General features: G+C 43.1%; 1 protein-coding gene across 4 annotated transcripts; it reads right to left on the bottom strand.

Moving 5' to 3' along the window:
- Positions 1–896: 896 nt before the first annotated feature.
- On the bottom strand, positions 897–20,351 carry atl2 (atlastin GTPase 2). 4 transcript variants are annotated; one of them, XM_078272823.1, is made up of 15 exons: positions 20,262–20,351; positions 14,479–14,645; positions 13,871–14,083; positions 7,581–7,631; positions 7,354–7,485; positions 7,144–7,248; positions 6,991–7,041; positions 6,837–6,893; positions 6,450–6,542; positions 5,991–6,129; positions 5,754–5,881; positions 5,370–5,426; positions 5,213–5,284; positions 4,499–4,930; positions 897–2,937 (listed from the first exon to the last, which is right to left on the bottom strand). In XM_078272823.1, the coding sequence occupies exons 1-15, from the start codon at positions 20,332–20,334 to the stop codon at positions 2,818–2,820; spliced, it is 1,890 nt and encodes a 629-aa protein (XP_078128949.1). In that variant the 5' UTR covers positions 20,335–20,351; the 3' UTR covers positions 897–2,817. The 4 variants fall into 4 exon arrangements, with proteins under 4 accessions (XP_078128949.1, XP_078128951.1, XP_078128948.1 ...); XM_078272822.1 differs by lacking the exon at positions 897–2,937 and adding an exon at positions 2,989–3,549; XM_078272825.1 differs by lacking the exon at positions 7,581–7,631.
- Positions 20,352–22,954: the final 2,603 nt, after the last annotated feature.

Raw genomic sequence — 22,954 nt, 5'->3', positions numbered from 1 at the left:
AAAGCACTACCTACTGCTCTGAAATGTAAGACTAACTCAACAATAAATAAATAGAAAAACCAAGTATAAAAACAGATTTCCCATTACAGTTTTTCTCCATTGCTTAAACACATTTATTAAAATAAACCCAAGTTAACTGCATTAACACTTTCCCCCAGTTTACTTAACCCTAGCAGCGCCAGTGATTTCTCTCAGGCTACACTTCCCTGAATGGTGTTTGCAGCTATAAGCAACCTGAAGGGAATAACCGCTTATATAACTATTTGTATAGCACCTTTCATACAACAAATGCAGCATAAAGTGCTTTTACAGTAAGGAAATTACATTAGATTTTTTTTTTTTTTTAAGATTGGGCATTATAGGCCTTTATTTTCATAGGACAGATGAAGACATGAAAGGGGGGGGGAGTCTAACTGCATGTCAATCACTGCTCATGCACACATTCATTCGCCCTTGTGGGGGGAGGGGCTTAAGAGACAGTTTTGGGCTTTAGCAGAAAGGGGGGAGGGACTGAGAAGTTGTCGATGTTAAAAAATTTGGCTAAGTCCTGGATCTTCGCAATCCTACCTACAGCACCTTTAATAGTCTTTTCCAATAAACAATTCTTTAAAAGAACAGACAAAAAGGAGCCAAAATAATTGAATTGAGGATTTATTCTTAAGGTAAACATTTTATTCAAAAATAAATTACCGGAGATATCTTTAAAAGGCAGACAGACAGTCTCCAACCCACTCGTCACAATCAAATGATTTTCCTATCAGAAACCAAATATTCACACGTTTCTATTCACGTCCGTCCTCATGAAAAGCGGATAAACTAGTGTAAACCCTAAAGCAGCAACTTATTTTTAAACCAGACTGTTAAGTTGATCAAAAAACAAAGCCATTGTCAACTGATTCACTATAAAATGTATACAAAGTTTATTTAAATATTTAATCCAATATACATGCCCGATTTGTGAGAGTGAGAGAGAGAGACTACAGTATGAGACTGGCAATTGAGGTGAGAAATGTGGATGGAATCAATAAAAAAAAGAGCTCAGACAGAAGAGCAGCTGTGAGAAATATAAATGGGGGGGGGCAGGTTTCAATTGATTTAATAACATTACGTCAGGTCTCTATTGTGGAGTAACCACATTTTATCAAGCTGCTTTCAGGAGACCCAGCTCTGATGGAGAAATGGTCAACAGAGTGATTTAGATGTATCCAACTCTAGAGAAGGAGGGGCAAAAAGGCAGTAGATACAATCATCTCTGGTCAGTTAAAGAAACCGTTTGGGGAGATTGGCTTATTCACAGTTTTGCTGAGAGTTAGAGGAGAAGATTTATACTGCTGTCGTTTCTATGAGTGGCACCACCAACACTTACTCAAGAAAGCAAATAGGCATATTTTCCAAAATGTCAAACTATTCCTAAAAGGTGTAATAGGAGTTTAAGCTTAAAACAACCTATATCTCTAACTCCCCAAAAGTGAAAGAAGGCTCCGAAAGGAAAGAATTCGAGGACTTAAAAATGTGAGGGGAAACATCCAGGGCTAGTGTGGCCTTCATGAAAGGCGGCGGAAGAGAAAATGGTTCAAAATGACAGACAGTCCTCCCCGGCGACCTGACAACAGACGCCTGGACTCTAAAAGGTTCTTAGCTAGCTTAATGCTACAACGCAGTAGCTCTTAACAGCATGCAGAGGGCCAAACACTGGCAGGTCCGCTACGAGACGCCAAAGGTCAGATAAAACGTCAGTCCTAAAATTAAAAACATGTCAAAAATCAGCTGAGAGGCTCGAGGCTTCCTACAGTTCTCTTCAGGATTACAATCACAAAATATTAAAAAGGGAAAGACAAAAAGACGTACAGATGTGTAGAAGCAACCTGAGCCCAGAGTTTGATTATATGCCACCTGGTTAACGCACCTTCCAAACTTAGTGTGAAAAACTAAATGAGTGGGAGACAGCCAGGTGAACTAGTGGTGTCAGAAGAAGGAAAAAAACAGTTTGGATTCATTTCCAGTTCAGTTCCGATTTGTAGAAGACGACGGATCAATTCACCAGGACAGACCGGAACTTTGACAGTTAAAAAAGCCTCTCCAGCTTGTCCATGATGGGGTTTTCGATTTACTATCACTTCAGTAGAATCAATAACATCGTATTCCTGATTTTACTGAAATAACAAAAGACACGAGCATGACAAATCACCTCATTATTAGTCGATTATGACTTGTGCTTGTAGGAAACGTTAACAAACGGGCTGAAGAGAAAGTAAACGGAGCTCTGGCCTGTAAGACAAAACGATTAATGCACAGAAAAGTGTTTTCAGTTTGCATCCACTGTTGACAACAGTTGCCTACGGCGGTGTCAGTTTTCCCTGAATTACAGCTCAATCCTGAAGCGAGTGCAGTCTGCTACCAGCAAGTAAGTAAGAGTGTGTGTGTGTGTGTGTGTGTGTGTGTGTGTGTGTGTGTGTGAGAGAGAGAGAGAGTCTACAACACAAGACACATCTATCACAGCATGGCACACTGGAGAAGATGACAGTCCTTTAGGTCCCGTTTTGGCAAGAGGCGTTCACCACCGGCTCGTCTGCTCGGTCCTCTCACGAAGCTGCAGTTTTCGCTCTGAGGCACTAGGGGGCGACAAAGAGCAGGGCAGACGGCGAGCCTACAGGTCTGCAACAGCAAATATTGGAGGGTGTGTGTGTGTGTGGGGGGGGGGGGATAAAAGAGGGTCAGCTTTGGTGTTGAACTAGTTTCACTGTTCTAGGATTGAACACATTGAGCGAGTGGGCAGGAGGGTGATGAACATGACGGGGGAGTGGAGGAGGGAGAGCGTCAGTGAGTCTTTAACTTGGTGTGCTGTGAGCTCTGCTCTGTCAAGCTGGCTTTGAGGGAGTTAACCACCGTCTGTCTGACGTTGTCTTCCATATAATGTTCACTTAGTGGCTTCAAAACCTGTGGGAGAGGGGAGACAAAAAGAGGATTTTGTGTGAGAACAAATCAAGTTAACTTAAAAAAACAACATACTATATACCGTATATAAAAAGGGAACAAAGAAACAAAGAAAGTAGGTTAGGGAAGAAAAATGTAGGTAGAATAAAAAATAAAAAAAAATGGATGTCTCCAGAATGGCGACCACAGAAACAAAACCCAAGATTCACAACACAACTGAACAAAACCGCTTCAACTGAAAAAGAAAACAAAGAAAAAAAGAAATCAGCCATCCAAGATGATTAAAAACCATTTGGGCAGGCGTCCATGAGATCCTGAGATGAGCCTGGCCTGCCAGTGTTCAGAGGGTGTCCAGGGGTTAAAGTATAAGAATCCACCACCATTGGACTCATTGTTAACAATAAAAGAAGCCAGCAAAAGGAAGTTTGGATATGAGAAGGAAGTTTAACAGTCTGTAAATCCGGCCAGTAGCTAGTTCATCTTCTTGTAGTAGTTGTTGTTGTTGAGAGGAGACAGAGCTTGGAGTCCCAGCATCGCTCCTGGTGGGAATGAAGGGAGGAGAGAGACGGGCCAAGCCAGGCGGCTCCTGACAGGCTCCAAAAGTTTGGAAAACACCTGAGAGGACAGCAGGGAGGAACGGGAGAGTTAAAACAAAAAACAAGACTGACAGCAAGACAGACACTGGAGAATGGAGGGATAAAAGATGAGAAAGATGTATCCAGACATTTGGGGAAGAGATTAAGCAGAAATAAAAAGATAAGGAGAGATTAAAACCTGAGGAAACTTGGTAGATGTTGAACCAAACAAATGAAAAGAATACAGGGAGACTGGTAGCAGGAGGTGGAGAAAATAAAAAGGAAAGGAAATACGGCAGGCAGAAGATCAGAGAAATGGGAACCGACACCGCTCACCTTTCTGACCGTCTTCTGTAAAGCAGGGAGGGAGGAAGAGACACAAAAGCAGAGGAAGGAGGGAGACGTCAGAGGAGACACGAGGGCTGCGTTTGTGGTGAATCCCAAACATTCATGAAACATAGATAAGGAACACAGAAACCCTCTGACTTCATATTTGTGCTCCTGAGTGCCGAGTCTGCAGGCCAACAACTGACGGAAGAATGAAAGCGAATAAAAGTAGGGGCTGATTAAGTTTCGGGGGGGAGAGGGAGGCACTGAAAAGTGATTAAGATTGTGTGAGATGGATGATAGCATGTGAAGGCAATCATAAACATGCAGTGAACAGAAGGAAATAAAAACTGATGGATCTTGTTTCTCTGGCTTTTAAACACCTACAAATAAAAAAAAAAAAAAGCAACACCAATCAAACTAATATGGAGAACTACAGTAAACTACATTTGATGAGGTTATATCTGCATTAGTATCTGACATTTCTCATTTCCAGACCTTTTCTGTTGAAAAACCTAAAGTGTTCTAGCTTAAGGTAGTTGATATCACTCAAGCTTAGTACCTCAATGCCATAATAAATGCCGCAATATCTGTTCTCACCGTGTAGATTAACCAGGACGTACACATACTGTACACACACACACACACAAACGACGACCCACCTGTTCCCAGAGTGTCTCGGCCACCAGATCTATCATCGTTCCCAACTCCCGAAACTCTCCAGAATACTTCACATACGCCCAGGCGCAGAGCGAAAGCAGCGCCACGCCCATGACCAGGTTAGACAGCACTGCTAAGGTGCTCAGCCCGATAAAGCCCGTCACGCCGGACACCACGTAGGTGGCAAACATGACTGCGAAAAGCGTGGCAGGTGTGCGTGCCGTGTAGAAGATGTTTTTGCCGTCGTTGTGCTTGGAGAAGTTGGTGTAGGTCTCGTCCAGCTCGGACTCCAGCTGGCTCTGGTAGCGCTGGCAGAACTCCTCGCCGCCCATTTTCTTCACGGAGCGGAAGTAATGCACCGAGTGCTCGCGAAACTCCTCATGGAAGCGCTCCAGGTCGGCCGGGGCAATGTACGGCTTGTCCCCACCGCAGACCTGAAAGTGACAGGAAGAAAGTTTGACCGACAGAAGAGATGAAGACTCAAGGGAACTCCAGCTAGATATTCATTAGGCCTCATTTTGCAGGATTTTTATTAGATATTATGTGATTTGAACAATTCTGTTCAGTGTGCTGCTAGCTTCCTGTGAACAATATCAAATTCAGACCACGGCTACAGCCTGCTCTCCCTCAATGACACCTGGTCGTCTTTGGCAACCTTGGGGTTATTGAAATGATTGTGCTTCACAATGACTGTGAAAGACAAAACGTGTCCTTACCAGCTCCATCTTCTTGCCGTACAGGTCTTTGGCTCCTGCCACAGCAGTCAAGTTGTTGGCTTCTGCTGTCGCCTGACAAACAGGAGAAAACAATGAGATTCAAGATAAAACCTGAAATGTGTAACCCATACTTAAGATCCCTGAGACAGTAACTGACCTGCAGCATGGACTTTGGGTGAGGCAGTTCCTCCCCTTGGTAGATCTTTATGTAAGCCTGCAGGAATGTACAATAATACAGATTATCACACCAGTGTTTCCTGTACAATGTTAATATTCAGGCAGCTCACAAAGGAATTTAACAGCCTGGTAAGAACTTTTTTACGACTCACTTTCGGGGACATACTGCACATAGGTGGTGTTTAAAAAAACAACCACCATTCGTACATGTACATGTCTACTGTGGCTAAAAACCCAAAACATTTTGTGTCGTTTATTCAAGCTTTTGCAGACTAGGCAGCAGAGTGTATAATTTGAGGCTTTGTTTATCGACCTATGACCGATAAGTGTGAAACTACTGGACTTTAATAAAATCCTGCAGGACCTTGAAGTACTCCAGGAGATCTCTGCAGGTGACTTTGTTCCCTCCGATCTCCTTCTCCACCAGTCGGTCTGGGGCCAGGAGGAGAGGCACCAGTTTGGCCAGCGCCCTCTTAAAATCATCATCGATGTCTGAAACACACAAACACCTCGATGATCCTCTGAAACATTTCAGACATCTCATTCCAGCATGCTTTGGCTACAACTCTTCCATTATTCGTGCACGTTCCTGTTTTCTCACCTTTCAGCCTGCCGTCAAAGTAGGGGTTGGTGGCCACCTTGAGGCCCGGATGTGGCAGCAGGAAGCAGCCGATGTTGGAGAAGCAGGAGTGGATGTGCTTCCTGACATTCTGCAGCTCTTCGTGTTGGTTCTGTTTCACCTGAGTCAGCAGACAACTATTTACTCTCACAGTGAAAGTGTGTGCTTTTTCTTCTCGTAGTGAACTGATGCGTGGAATGTGCACACACACACACGCCGCGCGCTAAGCAAATTTGCGCACACCTGAACAGACGATGACATCAAGTATGTCGGCGCTCTTTGAAACGAGGTGTGGTGTGTTCGACAGGAGCAGTGAGTGTGTGACCTGCTGCATAAATATCTTCAAAAATGTGTAGAAATATCAGGGTCGAAAAATATTTTCTGCCGCGGCAAAAAAAAAAAAAATGTGCATTTTCAACTTTATTTAAATAAAATTCTCACCTGTAGTCTTTTGTTTAGGAAGTTGTTGCCTCCTTCCAGCCCGTAGTCGTGTTCATAAGGATAACTCCAGTCCCGAATCAGAAACATCAAGGACTGAAACACACCGCCAACATCACAGAGACAAATTACAGATATAGATCCCATAGTTCCCATAAATCATAAAGTGATCAATATTAATACAATATTATACTTTTTGACTCTTATTGTCCATACCTTTCCCGTTTTCACTTACAGGGTTCATTATAATAAATATTACCATTATAAAAATACATGATACATATTGTACCCTGTAGGTAGATTTTCTGGACAAGGTGCATGTTTAATGGTACATGGGATTTATTCATTGGGACTACATGCATGTACACAGTCAACAGAAGCAGTCAGTACCTGGAAAGGTTTCAGGTAGATCTCTTCCATTGCCAGCCGGCCATATTCTGTGAAGAGCTACATATGAGAGAAAAAGAATTATGACCAGAAAACAGGAGTTACTGTAACTTTGGTGCCACTTTCTCCTGGGAGGAGAGGAAGACATGACACCAACCTGCAAATGCTGCAGGTCATCCTCCTGTATGTTCTGGGACAGATTGTACACCTGGAATCCAAGAAACAACATGAGACATAAATGTTGACATTTTGTGAGAAAGAAAAGCAACAGCATATTTTTTACCAGACAAGACATAATTTAAAGTCGCACCTGTACAGAGCTGGTCATTGTGCTGAGGGCGAACACAGTAGCACAGTCCTTTATGGTGGACTGGCTGTCAAATGCTCCCTGAGTGTCAACGAGGAGCACCGCAACCTGTTGAGACGAGATGCAACAATCGGAATATGCTGCCAACCCATGACATTTTTTCATGAAGCTCATAAAAGGACTTATCGTATTGTTTGTTTGATAACTGTGTACCTTGCTGCCATCAGGCTTGTCGACCACAAAGACTTCGCTCCAGATCTGAATTCCCGTGGTCTCCCTCTCGCAGCCTCCCCTCCAGGTAAACCCTGTCAGGGGCTCATCATCCCCTCCCATCCACGGCTTGCCCTGTTGCAGAGGTAAAGAGGGAAGCGACAGTAAGTAAAGAGAAATAGAATAGATGAAGATTGGTTGGGACAAGAAAAATAGGGGAAAATCCACACAGATTTAAGAGGAAAGATGAGGGAACGTGTGAGGGGAAGAGAAGACCGAGACTGTGGGGAGTAGGTAGAGAGATAATGGTACGAGAGAAAGAGGGAGGAGAGTAACAGGTCAATGGACTGAAGTCCACCAGCATTTAGCTCAGATTACCACCTCAAGAGGAGATGTGGTGTAAGTATTGCATTATAGAGTCATGCTTTATTTTCTCTTTTATTGTTTTACTTGAGACCTGACACCACAGTATTTCCAAACCTTGTCCAAATTAATATGAAATTTGATTTGTATTGTATTTGATTTAATAGACAAAATGTGACTATAATCCAACACCAGGCTACATTTGGATGAGCCTTATATAACTAACATGTAATCTACCAGTACAATGTTGTTTGTTGAACTTGAGTACAGATCACTCTGGGACACACTGAACGAAATGTGACTCCCACGGTGACAAGACTAGTGGCACTGCAGCACAATTTGAGACTCAAAACCATAGCAAAGGATTTCATGTTTTTTTTGTCAGAGTACAAAAAGGTACAAAAAAGGTTGAAGCAACACACTGTGCCCTTGTTTTTATTTCCGGCGGTTAAGTGAGGCGATCCACTGACCACAAATAGGAAATGTATAAACAAGCCTCACAAGCAAATACCTTATTTGCAAGACAAAGTATGCACAGACACTGATTTCTTGGTTTCTACAACATGGCATCTGTCCTGAATGTCCTCACCAGGATCTTTTGACTGAGCAAGATGTCATTTGTCATTTGATAACACCAAAAGTCCAATAATAATAATAATAATAATAATAATAATAATACCAACCAGCACACGACAGTGACAATTGCTATTTGTAACATTAACTTCTGCATGTAACTGAATATAAAGAAGCACAGTCTGAACAAATAGCATCAGTGTTTGGGGAAAAATGTGAACATGTGCAGAACCGGTCAGACTTGCATGAATGCCCACGTTCATGCTGCCCAACAGCTGTGAGAAAAACATTCCTCCGTCTTTAGGGTTGTGTGTATTAAGAGTGTGTGTGCGCAAGTGAGTGTAAGGTGATCCTGGCTGCTTTTGAAGGACTAGTTGTGTGTCAGAGCGTCACACAGTTGTTGGATGGACATGCTCAAAAAAGTGTGTCTGGTTATGTAATGTACCACTTTGTGTTATTCATATTTACAGACATTATTTCAAAAGGTCAGTAACCACACAGAGAAATTAGACTATTAGACTGAAACGCGAAAACCTGATAAACCTGAGTTCTCAAACTCTTATTATGAAACCTAATTATGGTAAAAGTTCCAGTTAGAGACCAGTTAAACCACCCTGCCTTATTCACGCGCCTTGCTGCATGTCGTAGTCACCTGGTTATGGAAGTATCTCAGTAGGAGACCAAACAGGACGCACTTTATTTTTTGCTTGTCACATTCGGGTACACATGCCAGTACTGGTTGTAATCTCTTCTTCTGTACTTGTTCATCGAGCCCACCTGTTTTCACAATCTCTACCGACTGTGAATGTTACACAATATTAAAGCCCCAGAGGAAGGATGAGCTGTTTGATGTTTACTTAGCTCATGTAAACACAACAACAACAACAAGTGTGAACCAATTATTTACTGAGCTCACCGTCACTCTGCACCAGTTGATAACTGACATCATTATATGCCATTTCTATGTAAAGTCCATCACAGGCCTATTTTAAATTGATTAATATCATATCTGTGCCTTTGTTTTAATAAAAAAAACTTTTGTGATTTTTCAACAGATCAGATTACTCCCTTTTGATGTTCATAAAAGAAGAATTTACCAGCTACAGAACAAATGCCAAACCAACAATGACATGCCAAAAAAAAAAATGTATAAAGTAAACTTATCTCCTTAGAAACAGTGTAGGATTTAGTAATAGATCAGAACAGGTGTGAGAGAATCAATGCTTTTTAAAGATGTCTGCATCGGCAATAAGCATCACAACTACAGTAGAATAGATTCTTTAATTAGTCAATTGACAGAAAGTGAATAGGCAACTGTCAAATTTCACTGGTTCCTGCTTCTTCAATATTAATATTTTCTTTAGTCTTCTCCAATTTTTCCTATATTTTTGCTAATTTCCCTAATATATATATAAAAAATTGTGGTGGAATTGTTTTTACCATGACCTTTTATATTCGATTACTCAATAAATTATGTTAAATGATGAATATCAAAAGGAATATCCAATAACCACATCATTGCACAAGTTATCCAAAACATTGTGGACTGTGAAAAAAGAAAAACTCTACCCAGTTCCAGCATGTGAAAAGATACATACACATCACAGACAAATGTATTTTTAATATCAGTAACAATATCAGTTAACTTTACCATTTATATTTCTCCGGGAACCATCACCTTATCGTGGTGGAGAGGTTTGTGTGTCCCTATGAACCTGAGGGCTGTGTTGTCTGGAGCTTTGTGCTCCTGGTAGGGTCTCCCAAGGCAAAGTGGTCTCAGGTGAGGGGCCAGACAAAGAATGGTTCAAAAATCCTATGAAAAATCGAGGAAGGGATGAAGTGACCCTGCCCGGAGGAAGCCCGGGGCCCCTGTCTGGAGCCAGGCCCAGATGGAGGGCTCGTCAGCGAGCGTCTGGTGGCCGGGTTTGCCACGGAGCCCGGCCGGGCACAGCCCGAAAAAGCTACATGGCGGACATCTCTCCATCCCATGGGCCCACCACCTGTGGGAGGAACCGCTGGGGTCGGGTGCGCTGCCACATGGGTGGCAGTGAAGGTCAGGGGCCTCGACGGACCAGACCCGGGCAGCAGAGGCTGGCTCTGGGGGACGTGGAATGTCACCTCTCTGTGGGGGAAGGAGCCGGAACTTGTGCGGGAGGTGGAGCGCTACCGGTTAGATCTGGTGGGGGCTTACCTCTACGCACAGTCTTGGTTCTGGAACCATACTCCTGGATAGGGGTTGGACTCTTTTCTTCTCCGGAGTTGCCCAGGGTGTGAGGCGCCGGGCGGGTGTGGGGATACTCACAAGCCCCCGGCTGAGCGCCGCTACGTTGGAGTTTAACCCGGTGGACGAGAGGGTCGCCTCCCCTACGCCTGCGGGTTGTGGGGGGGAAAACTCTGACTGTTGTTTGTGCATATGCACCAAACAAGAGTTCGGAGTATTCGGCCTTCTTGGAGACCTTGAGTGGAGTCCTGCATGGGGCTCCAGTCGGTGACTCCATAGTTCTGCTGGGGGGACTTCAACGCGCACGTGGGTAATGATGGAGACACATGGAGAGGCGTGATTGGGAGGAACGGCCTCCCTGATCTAAACCAGAGTGGTTGTTTGTTGTTGGACTTCTGTGCTAGTCATGGATTGTCTATAACGAACACCATGTTCGAACATAGGGATGCTCATAAGTGTGCTTGGTACCAGAGCACCCTAGGCCAAAGGTCAATGATCGATTTTATAATCGTTTCATCTGATCTGACGCCATATGTTTTGGACACTTGGATGAAGAGGGGGGTGGAGCTGTCAACTGATCACCATCTGGTGGTGAGTTGGGTCAGGGGAAGACTCTGGACAGACCTGGTAAGTCCAAACGGGTAGTGCGGGTAAATTGGGAACGTCTGGAGGAGACCCCTGTCCGACAGACTTTCAACTCACACCTCCGGCGGAGCTTTTCGTGCATCCCTGTGGAGGCTGGGGGCATTGAACCTGAGTGGACAATGTTCAAAGTTTCCATTGCTGAAACTGCGGTGAGGAGCTGTGGTCTTAGGTGCCTCAAGGGGCGGTAACCCACGAACACCGTGGTGGACACCGGTGGTCAGGGAAGCCGTCCGACTGAAGGAGGAGTCTTTCCGGGATATGTTATCCAGACGACTCCGGAGGCAGTTGCAAGGTACCGAAGGGCTGCAGCCTCTGCCGTGAAAGAGGCAAAGCAGCGTGTGTGGGAGAAGTTCGGAGAAGACATGGAGAAGGACTATTTCGGTCGGCACCAAGGTGCTTCTGAAAAACCGTTCGCCACCTCAGGAGGGGGAAGCGGGGAACCATCCAAGCTGTGTACAGTAAGGATGGGACGCTGTTGACCTCAACTGAGGAAGTAATAGGGCGGTGGAAGGAGCTTTGAAATCCGACTAATACTCCCTCTATGGTAGAGGCAGAGCTGGAGGATGAGGGGGGATTGGCATCAATTTCACTGGTGGAGGTTGCTGAGGTAGTTAAACAACTCCACAGTGGCAAAGCCCCAGGAATTGATGAGATCCCTCCAGAAATGCTTAAAGCTCTGGGTGTGGAGGGGTTGTCTTGGTTGACACGCCTCTTCAACATTGCGTGGAAGTCTGGGACGGTGCCTAAGGAGTGGCAGACCGGGGTGGTGGTTCCCCTTTTTAAAAAGGGGGACCAGAGGGTGTGTGCCAATTACAGGGGTATCACACTTCTCAGCCTCCCCGGTAAAGTCTACTCCAAGGTGCTGGAAAGGAGGGTTCGGTCGATAGTCGAATCTCAGGTTGAAGAGGAACAATGCGGATTCCGTCCTGGAACAACGGACCAGATCTTTACTCTCGCAAGGATCCTGGAGGGAGCCTGGGAGTATGCCCAACCAGTCTACATGTGTTTTGTGGATCTGGAGAAGGCGTATGACCGGGTGCCCCGGGAGATACTGTGGGAGGTGCTGCGGGAGTACGGGGTGAGGGGGTCCCTTCTCAGGGCCATCCAACCTCTGTACGACCAAAGCGAGAGCTGTGTCTGGGTTCTCGGCAGTAAGTCGGACTCGTTTCAGGTGAGAGTTGGCCTCCGCCAGGGCTGCGCTTTGTCACCAATCCTGTTTGTAGTATTTATGGACAGGATATCGAGGCGTAGTCGAGGTGGAGAGGGGTTGCAGTTCTGTGGGCTGGGGATCTCATCGCTGCTTTTTGATGATGTGGTCCTGATGGCATCATTGGCCTGTGACCTTCAGCGCTCACTGAATCGGTTGGCAGCTGAGTGTGAAGCGGCTGGGATGAAGATCAGCACCTCTAAATCGGAGGCCATGGTTCTCAGCAGGAAACCGATGGAGTGCCTTCTCCAGGTAGGGAATGAGTCCTTTGCGTCGAAAGGAGCCAGTTGAGGTGGTTCGGGCATCTGGTAAGGATGCCCCCTGGGCGCCTCCCTAGGGAGGTGTTCCAAGCACGTCCAGCTGGGAGGAGGCCTCGGGGGAGACCCAGGACTAGGTGGAGGGATTATATCTCTAACCTGGCCTGGGAACGCTTCGGGATCCCCCAGTCGGAGCTGGTTAATGTGGCCCGGGAAAGGGAAGTTTGGGGTCCCCTGCTGGAGCTGCTATCCACGCGACCCGACCCCGGATAAGCGGATGAAGATGGATGGATGGATTTATATTTCAAACTAGCCCCAGTGTTCAAAATGAAAGTGCACACATGGTGTTAAATATTATTCTGCCCAGATTAGGGCTGGACGATTAATCGAAAATGTATCGACATCGAAATTCTGAAGCTGTTATCGACGTACTTTTCCCATGACGATCATTTATTTCTGTTGATAGGCCTACTTTCTCCTTAAAAACATTCTACCGCGTGTGCAGGGTATGAAGTTAACACTCGCCAGTCGCTGACACGCGCAAACACACACAAACACAGGCGCACACACCAGACACTACCTTCCGTTTACTGATAGCTAGCGTTTAACTCAGGCTAATTAATTAGCTAGTAAGTGGCGATTTTTGGCAGCCAGCCTTCCAAAAGATAGAACAATGAAATGAAATGTTAACCGATCATTAACCGCTGACCGACAAGCAGGAAACAGAGTCTCAGTTCACCCGTCCGGGAGACTATGACAAACTTTCCGCACTCCGTGTCCGGACAGCTGTAGGCTTGTACCGGTGTTGAGGTTTTCCTCCTCATCGATATAGCTTCATGTGTTGCGTAGCTCTCCATAAGCAGAAAAAAAGAGGAGCTTAAAACGAAACTTGCTGGTTCAAAGTTAGGACTAACAAGTTCATTAGCAGTTAAGAAATAGATTGTATAGCCCACATACTCAACAACAACAACATTTTTATCATGCAAAAGACTTTTTGTTTTTTAAACTTTATACAAAAAAACAAAAACGCAGTGTCCATTCAAATTGAATCCTCCCGCTCCTCAATTAAATTATCGTTCATTTATTGTTAGAGGTAAAATGTGCAATTAATCATGATTTGGATTTTAGGTCATATCGTGCAGCCCTACTCCAGATTATAAAACTTCTAATCAAGACGCAGCAGCACATAGGGAACACTTGACATCATGTATTAAGTACTTGAATAACTATAAAAGAACACAGTATTTATCTCACCTGGCTGTGCATGTAGCGCAGCATGAAGTCCAGCAGGAAGGACTTGCCCTTGCGGAAGGCCCCGGCCACGGACACGACCACCACATTCAGGTCCTTGACGTGATCCTGCAGCAGGATCCTCTCCAGCGCTGCAGCGTCCAGCTCAAAGCTGTGCTCCTCCTCGTTGGCCAGGACAATCTGGATGGGCCTGGCCTTCTCTTCCACTACCACATCCTGAAGACATGAGTTTGCAATCTATCAGGGGCTTTCCCTGGCATCGAGAAAGCATTTAAGCGATTACACTGATGATGAGGCAGGTTTAATGGAGGAGATAGGGAACTGAAATTTACGAAGCTGAGATCAGCAAACAAAGTGTCTGGGTGGAAATAAGGTGACCACATTCAGCAGCCTGACGTACAGCAAATGCAGCTAGAATTCAAAGATTTTAAAAAGTAAAACACACACACACACACAGTGTTATACTCTTGGGTATTCTCTTCCTTAACATTTATAGAATGACAAAAAAAAGATTCTCCTAGATAAATCTTAGTTTGATATGGTATGCGTGCCTGTCAATGGACAGGAATAGTATATACTGTAAAAAAAAAAAAAATATCGTAACACTTTACCTCTTCTTTCCGAGTCTCTTCAACTGTTGAGGGGGCAAGGCTGGCATTTTTGCCTAAGTTTGAGGCCGTAGTGCTGGGGAGCAATTCATCCTCCAGGTCTTCGGACATGGCTAAAGGAGGCCTCTGCTTATGCCGAAAAATGGGGACATCTTCCACACCACTCAAGCCTTTAGATAACCACACAAAGTAGAGAGAGAGAGAGAGATTAAATTACACTGGTTAGATAACATCATGCTGCATGTTAATGTACTGACAATGGGTGTAAAGTGAGAAGGAGGCAAATGTGGAGGAAGGGGTTGTGTAAGATGCCGGAAAAAAAAACTTTTGTTTTTTTTGTTTTTTTTAAAGTATAGATGATTGTCATAAGTTTGTTAACGTGAGAAAGTGAAATGCCTGGTCACATTGTAGCTCTCTCCAGCATTCTGTGCTGGGCTATCCACTCTGGTCTACCCATCTAGGTCAAGCTCAAAAATAGCCTTGTGCTGAAAATCACAAAGGGCTAGGAAAAAGGACACAAGAAAAGGAAGTTAGGAGGATAGTGTTTTTTTTTTTTTTTTTTTTTTACATTCGTCATTTTGATGTTTCTGTGAAAATGAAAGCACGTTTTCTCTAAAACTGCAAGACTCCTTTTTTCATGTCACAGTAACTGCAGTATAAGCAAGTGTGCCGAGCCACAAACTGTAATGCATGCATTAGTAGTAGTACATGTAGTAGACTTGTCTTAGTTGGTAGCATTATTTTTAGGGCTGATAAGATTAATCATTGATTTATCTGCAGATTGATTTATTGATTCATCGATTTATTGTTGGACATTAAAATGGGAGAACTGGTGAAAGTTCCCAAAGTCCAAGGATTAAGATGACACTCCCTGATTATATCACCTTTCTTTCCCATTCTGACATTAAGTTTGGAGTTCAGGAGATTGTCTAGACATGGACCACACCCCTAAATGCACTGAAGCAGCTGCCATGTGATGGGTTGATTAGATAATTGCATTAATGAGAAATTTAACAGGTGTTCCTAATAATCCTTGGTGGTGACCCACAAGTAAGACTGAAAGAGACATTCACCAAGGTACTGTACCTTTAAGGGAGAGGTGTTATGATATACGAGTTCCGGGTTAACTGGCTGAATTATGTCAAACGACGACGGTGGTGAAAATGCTGTTGCGGTGCCGGCCGCTGCTAAGGTCGGCGCTATCTACGCGGCCACCATCAAGTTACCGGACTTTAGGCAGCACATCCCACGGCCGTGGTTTTAGCACATCGAGGCCCAGTTCCAGCTGAGAGGAATAACACAGGACGTTACAAAGTATTTCCACGTGGTATCGACCTTAGATGCATCAACAGCGCCGCTGTGCGAGCGAACACACACACACACACACACGCATGACCCATCCCTTCCAATTTGATTGCTCAACCTTGATGAGCAAAGAAAGCCAAAATTACCCATCTGAAAAAAAGAGGGACAAAGACACACCCTGGATACTCCACCTGAACAGTAAGAAAACTAATACTGCAATGTCATCTATGTCAAACAAGTAAAACCAGAATTTGCTTTTATAATGATGACACATCAAGACGGTCTACAGTGAAAAGCAACTGTCAAGAACACATTTTAAGAAGTTACTCGTCATTTGGCGAAGAGTAGGGCTGGGTACCGAATTTAATACTTTTTAGGCACTGACCAAATTGCCTCTATAGCAGAGAGGTAGGTTGTGGGTGGCTAGAAGGGTAGCCATCTACAGAGACAGTCAATCCTAAGAATTCACTGTGCCACATAAAACATGATCTAGAAGATCATACCAACGATTATTTTAATAGCTTAGTATTCTATGCACTAAAAAGGTATGCATAAAGGCTTTAGGCCACCCGCACGTTATTGTAGGCCCAGTTTAATATGAAACTTAAATTTATAAAATATGTAGTAGTGTGTTAGGTACCGCTGTCGGAAATTTTTGAACGATACCCAGCCCTACGTATAAGTGCACACCAATGATTTACTCTTTACCAATTAGCCACATAAATGTTGATTAGGGCTGCAACTAACACTTATTTAAGATTGTTGATTATTTTCTTGGTTGATCCAATAATTTCCTAAAGCCCAAGTGGACATCTTCAAATAGCTTGTTTTGTCCGATGAACAGTCCACAACTTCAAAGATGTTATATTCACCATCACACGACAAAAGAACAGCAGCACATCCGCACAATTTAGAGTTAATTATATCAACTAATCGTTTCTGCTTTAATGTTGCTAATTATTTAAAGATAGAGCTAGATATGAAAGTCATGATTGGTTACTCTGCTTGGACCACAGGGAACTAGAGCTGCTCGATAATGGAAAAAAAACCTCAAATCACAATTATTTATTATTATTCGAACTTTAAAAACAACAACATGAAACAGTTCGACAAAACAACAGTGAAAACACCTTGAACTGTTGCAACCTTAGTGCCACAAACTAAAATTCATCGAGAGGTCACTGAAGGTAGTACAAAGCTGGCTCCAGAAGGTAGTCAATCCCCATAGACACCCCTGTTAAAATGCCCAACCTCTATAGCCAAGTTCCCCCTTCATGACAACTGTAGCGATGTTTAAAATAGAGGCAATGACCTAATTTTTGAACATTTTCTAATTTAGTTTTCTCAATGGTGAAAATGCAGGCTTGTTTGACTACCGGGCCCAGCACTGGACCATTTGAAGGTGGTGGGAGGGCAACTTTGAGAACATTAACGGATATTATTGCTCAAAAGGACAACTGTAAATGGGGCATTAATAAGATCCAACCTAGAGGTGCAGCAAATTCCCAAAGGGCAGCAGCAATGCTGCGATAGTGCTGTTAAGCATGGAGCCGTTACATTAATCTGCTCTGCACACAAATTAGCCCTGCAGATTTTATCAGTCTGTGGCGGTGCAGGTTCCCATCTAGTCCAGAGCAGCACTTTGCAGGATGAAGTGGCACAGACTGCAGCCACAGAGGGGACCCAACACAAAGACACTATTCTGCTGGGACTGCAAGGAGTCGGTGTTGCAGCAGAATGTGTGTGAGAGACAAAACACAATAAGCATGCAAGGAAGCATAACAGCCAATGAAAAACCATTATCTTTGCTGATATGTGCTGCTACACGCCCACTTCATGTTCAAGTGGCTAACACACTGTCCTACTTCTCATCTTGCAGAAGATGAGGGCAGGACTGAAAATTAGCTACATTACTTCTTATCTTATGGAGGCACTGAGCAGATGTTAGCTGCCGTATTTATTATCCTGCACAGTGAATACTCACACACAAAGTTGTCAAGGGATAAGATGAGTTTATACACACACACACACACACACACACACACGTCTATCTTTAACTATGCATGGCAAGAATAGAGTGTCTACGCAAGCTAGCCTACATCTCAGCACTGTCCCAAATCAGTTCTCCCTTCCCTGGACTCCTGCACTATATCTGAGGCAGACTTTGATAAGGCCATGGTCCACTTAACTTAACCAGCTGTCTAAATATGGGAGCTTTCATACTATAAAGAGACTATTTCCTGGCTTTTTTTTTTATAGATTTGGTGTAGGAAATGAATGAAGACTTTAAACCTTTGGTGGTGAAGTTGAGGCATGCAAGGGAAATGCACTACTGCTAAGTTAGTCAGTGACAAATATTCTGCAAGCAAGATTATGTTAAATATTTTCTGATGTCTTGTTTGTTAAGCCACTTCATATTTGGACCGTAAGAGAGAACATTGGCACTTTAAGTGTTTAGAAAGCAGGACAAATTCATGCAATAATCTTCTCTCTACTGTTGCAACACTGATTATTAATGCCAGTGCTCCTCAAGCAGAGTTTCAACATCCTCTTGTTACATTCAGGCTATGCATTTGAGTGACCAGGCAACATATGTGTATTATATGTCAAGACAACAAGACTGCAAGGACTGAGTTTATGAAAGAAGATGAGGAATCCACTGCAGCCTATTAAGATGCAGGTTCACTGACTTCCCTGCACACCAGCATCAATAGACAACCTGACACAGCCTCCCTGGACAAGAGTCAAGGAGGGCAAATGTTCAACTGCAGCAAGCAGACCAATCGGGAGTCTGTGAGGACAAAGTGCAGACTAAGAGCAGCAGCAGTTATTGAATGTTGTTGCCACAGAGTCAGCTGGCCTGTGTGAAAGTAGACATAAGGGTTATCATGATAAAAGGAGTCCTCCAGACTATATCTCAGTGATGAGCCTTGGAAACTGACAATTTACTGTTTGCTTACCAGTCTTTACAAGGTTTAGCCTAGAGAAAGGTTAGGCTGCAATAACAGACAAAAGAGGAAAAGGATATCAGATCAGATATTTTTCTCTTTTCGGTTGATAAAACATAATCTGTCTGTAATGATAAACATGCAGAGCTATAACTAATGACAACTTTAGTCAATTCATCAAATCATTTCCATTTCTATTTGCCATTTGATTGATAGCTTGGTTAAGCAAATGATTAATGATAAGGCTTATAGATTATCAAAGTTATTGTTGATGTTGCAAATTTTCAGTCAATTAACTACTGGATTCATGAGAAACAGGGCCTGGCAGTAGCCTCATTTTCCCAACTTGTCAAAGTATACATACACTGCTTTAAATCCAATTTAAAGACAGCACTGTTGTCACAGATGGGAAGATGGATCCTTGCTGATTCACCAATGAATACTGGATATTTTGATGTTTACAGATGAAAACTGTAATCCTGATTTAAAAAAAAAACCTCAACACTGAAGCTTGAGAACCCTGACCAAAGAAAAAGTTACTATGAAAAGCTTGGGAACACATAATTTCCACAATTGTCAGTAACTTACAGTATATCCCATTATGAGATATTGAATATCAACACCACACTTGAGTCTGGAACCTGCACACCTCAATGCAAGAAAAGTCAGCATCAGTTGTGACAGGCTATTCATTTTTACAAGAGTCAGTGTGTTAATGACTATGGACTACTTCTTTTCATTTGTTGTGATTAATAATTACTTAAAATGTAAAATGCTATCACACTCCTGTACTTAAATGTATTCGGAGGACAAAATTAGCTTCGCAAATACGTGTGTAAGTCTGCTGGCATACTGAACAGACTAATAATAGGATATTTAAAAATATCCGAGTCATTAGTGGGATGAGAAGATTAACGTAACTAGCTATGTGTTGTGTGTATGTTCGTTAGGCTGAAACCCCCATCACAGAAAGCGAGAGTTGCATAAAGCGGACTGTTTCAAAGTTCAGAAACAATGCACTTCAAACCCGGTGACTGTGCAGCTACAGGCAGGTGTACGGACAATCAACCACGGACAAGCCGCCGGTCCTCTGTGGTCCAGGTGAAAGTGACGGCCCGGACAAATGAGCTGACAGGTGTCGCGGTTAAATGTTGTATCCAGGTCAGAATCAGTGTCATCAACCGCTTTTCAGCTTAAGTTACAGAGAGAAAACATGTTTTGAAAGATCGAAAGCACACCGACAACATGTATCTCTCTTAAGCTAATGTTCACACAGTTTGGACTGTATTAACACTGTGTTTGCGAAGTACGTTAGAGGAAACACAATCTGGCAGGGGGTTTACCACATTTTTCAGGACACCGCGGGTCCCTAACTGAAAACAGAGGCTAACGGAAAAGCGAGTTTACCACTCACAAAGACAAAGGCGACAGATACCAAAAAAACGTTCAAATGTAACCCCCCGCTCCTCAACTTCGTACTCCTTAATCGGTTTACTGTTATACATCTACTCGACAAAATCAACAACGGTTTACCTTCGTCAACGACTCGGCTTTTGCAGTTGGGCTCGAAGTGATTTCGGCTCCTCAACCCGCTCACCTCCGCCATCTTGGACTACTGAAATGATAATCTAACGTGGCTGACGTCAAAGGAGCTTTTTTTCTTCTCACGCTGTCTGCTGAAGTTCATGCCGCCCGAGGCTGCTGCAGCTGGGTAAAGTACCAGAATGCAAACTATGCTTTAAGCAAAACACCAATTATTTTCAAAAAATGTATCAAAAGCACATGTTCTTTTTCTTTGACACTAGTCTGTTATAAGTTATGTAGGCCTATTTTATAGGTTTGCACTGTTATGCACTGTTTTTTTAACATACACTATTGTATTCTAGTTTACAACTTACAGAAACAATCTGACTTATATAGCCTATAGGCCTACACATGTTGTTCATTAATTTTATAGAGACCTATATACTTTTATTTAGGCTGTCTTGTTTTACCTACTTTTACTTTACATTTGACCTATCATTGTTTCACTTCCTGTTCTTAGCTGTATGTCTATTTCTGTGTAAATAGACAGCAACAAAATACAGACATTTCTTGTACTGTAGGCCTATGTGTACAGTTCAGGCTTGCAATCATCCCAAGAATGTGAGATAGGAATCTTGGAGGAAATTGGATCCATAAGCAACATGAGCATGTATTTCAAATGATGACATTTTAGACATTCATGGTCTCCTGATGATGAATACTAATGATGTTGACTTTTCTAGGGCAATGAAGGTGATTTTGAGTGAGATATCTCAACAACTATGAAATTAGGGAGGCCTACAGACATTGATTCCCCCCTCAGGATCAATTGTAACTATCATCAGGTTCACATTTAAATTGTCCAATACTTTGGTTTATAATCAAATACCTGCAAAACTGATGACATTTCCATCAGCCTCAGAAATACTTCTATATCTTTAGTGCTAAATGTTGGCATGCTAACACGCTAAACTATGCTCAACATTAATATGTTAGCTCTGTCCTTTAGAGCATTTGACTTAAAGCAACGCTTTGCCTAAGCCATAGACTGTAAAGACCTATGGCTATTATGTAAATGTGACATCATATTCACATATTTACTCACTCACTCACACTTACTCACTCACTCACTCACTCACTCACTCACTCACTCACTCTAGTCTATTGACCTCTTGTTGTCACAAACGGGCATGGTATAATGTCTACATTGACCCACACTTCCTCCCTCTGTGTACCTTGATGCAGGTTAATTTAGCTTTCACAAGCAGACTACCCTCAGTAAAGATAAGACTTACCTCCTGTGTTAAGCTAGCTATCTGTGATGCAGTGCAGATATGTTGTACTTCACTTACTCATTTTATGGTGTTTTAACTTTCATGATGATGATCACAAAAAGTCATAAAAGCTCTTCACCTCAGTGGATAAACTGGCTTCATGTGTTTACACAGCTGTTCATGGCCAGCATTATGTACTGGCATTGTGGAAAGACTATCTGGTGACAGAGATGCATAAATAGGAGGGCAGCTTTTCTTCAAGCCTTGTATAATTCCATGTCAGATTACACTTGGCTGCGGTGGCTTAGTGTTCAGTTTGCTGCTGGGGAAGATATCGGTTTCAAACCAATAAGTATGCTTTAATAATCTAATGCATGCTAACATGCTAAAATTGGCTAATTAGCACTAAACTCAAGTACAACAGAACTCGTTGATCGTAATAAGTTTAGCAGATGTTTCGTCGTAAATGTATTGGACAAATGAAATTTGAGGGAACATGTCTGTACCAAATTTCATTGCAATCCATTCAATAGAAGGAAAAAAAAGTCAACCTAATGGTGATGCTAGATGAAAAGTCTGAGGATCATCAAAGTCATTCGACTTCATCTACAACTCCATGACATCTGGGCATAGTCCAAAAATTTAGTGTATAATAGTAAAATGGTTTTGTCAAGGACTCAACTAGTTCCTTAAATTATTTGTCTTTAACACGTGTGTTGGTCACCAGCCTTCATGGTTTAATCTTTTTAGCATTAGTTGCAGCAGTGAGGTGTGTTTGTATTAGCATTTAGCTAATCTAAATGCTAATCTGAAAGTAATCAAAGGTAGCCTGTTGTAACTTTCCAACTCTAAACTCTAACTGATATGACCTTGACACACATCAACACGTTCAGTTTATATTTACATACAGCTGAGGAGACAGAGACAGAGGAGAAAGGATAGGCAAACTGAGGATACATTTAAAGCTTAATTTAAGTAACCCTGCATATGAGCCAATCAGGTTTTAGTTGGCTTACTGTGATTGGGTGTCTGATGAGTGCTGGTTCAACACACTCTCTCTCTCTTTCTCTGCAGGACAACCCCACATTTCCAGGAGATCCTGCTCCATCCCGGGATTAGATGTGACATTTAGGAGTCATTGAAGGACTCTCTTGTCTTTCCTGTGCAACTTCACATTCAGAGCCACAGCTACAACTTCCTGTCAAGGAAATTCCCTGATTGTAAACTTAGGTCTTTGAAAGTCTTGCTGGGAAACTAAGACAACAGAATCTGGGTCCAGCAGTCAAACTGTACCTACCACCACTTACCTGCCACCACAACCCCTGTAATGCTCACCAAATGTCCTACTATAAATCAAACATTGGTCTGTTGGGATTGTCGTGGCCCTTCATTTGGACTGCAGGTTCCCCCGTCATCCATGCACTATAA

This window comes from Sander vitreus, chromosome 17, assembly GCF_031162955.1.
Source record: "Sander vitreus isolate 19-12246 chromosome 17, sanVit1, whole genome shotgun sequence".
Classification (NCBI taxonomy): domain Eukaryota; kingdom Metazoa; phylum Chordata; class Actinopteri; order Perciformes; family Percidae; genus Sander; species Sander vitreus.
This window is presented reverse-complemented; position numbering and strand designations above follow the sequence as displayed.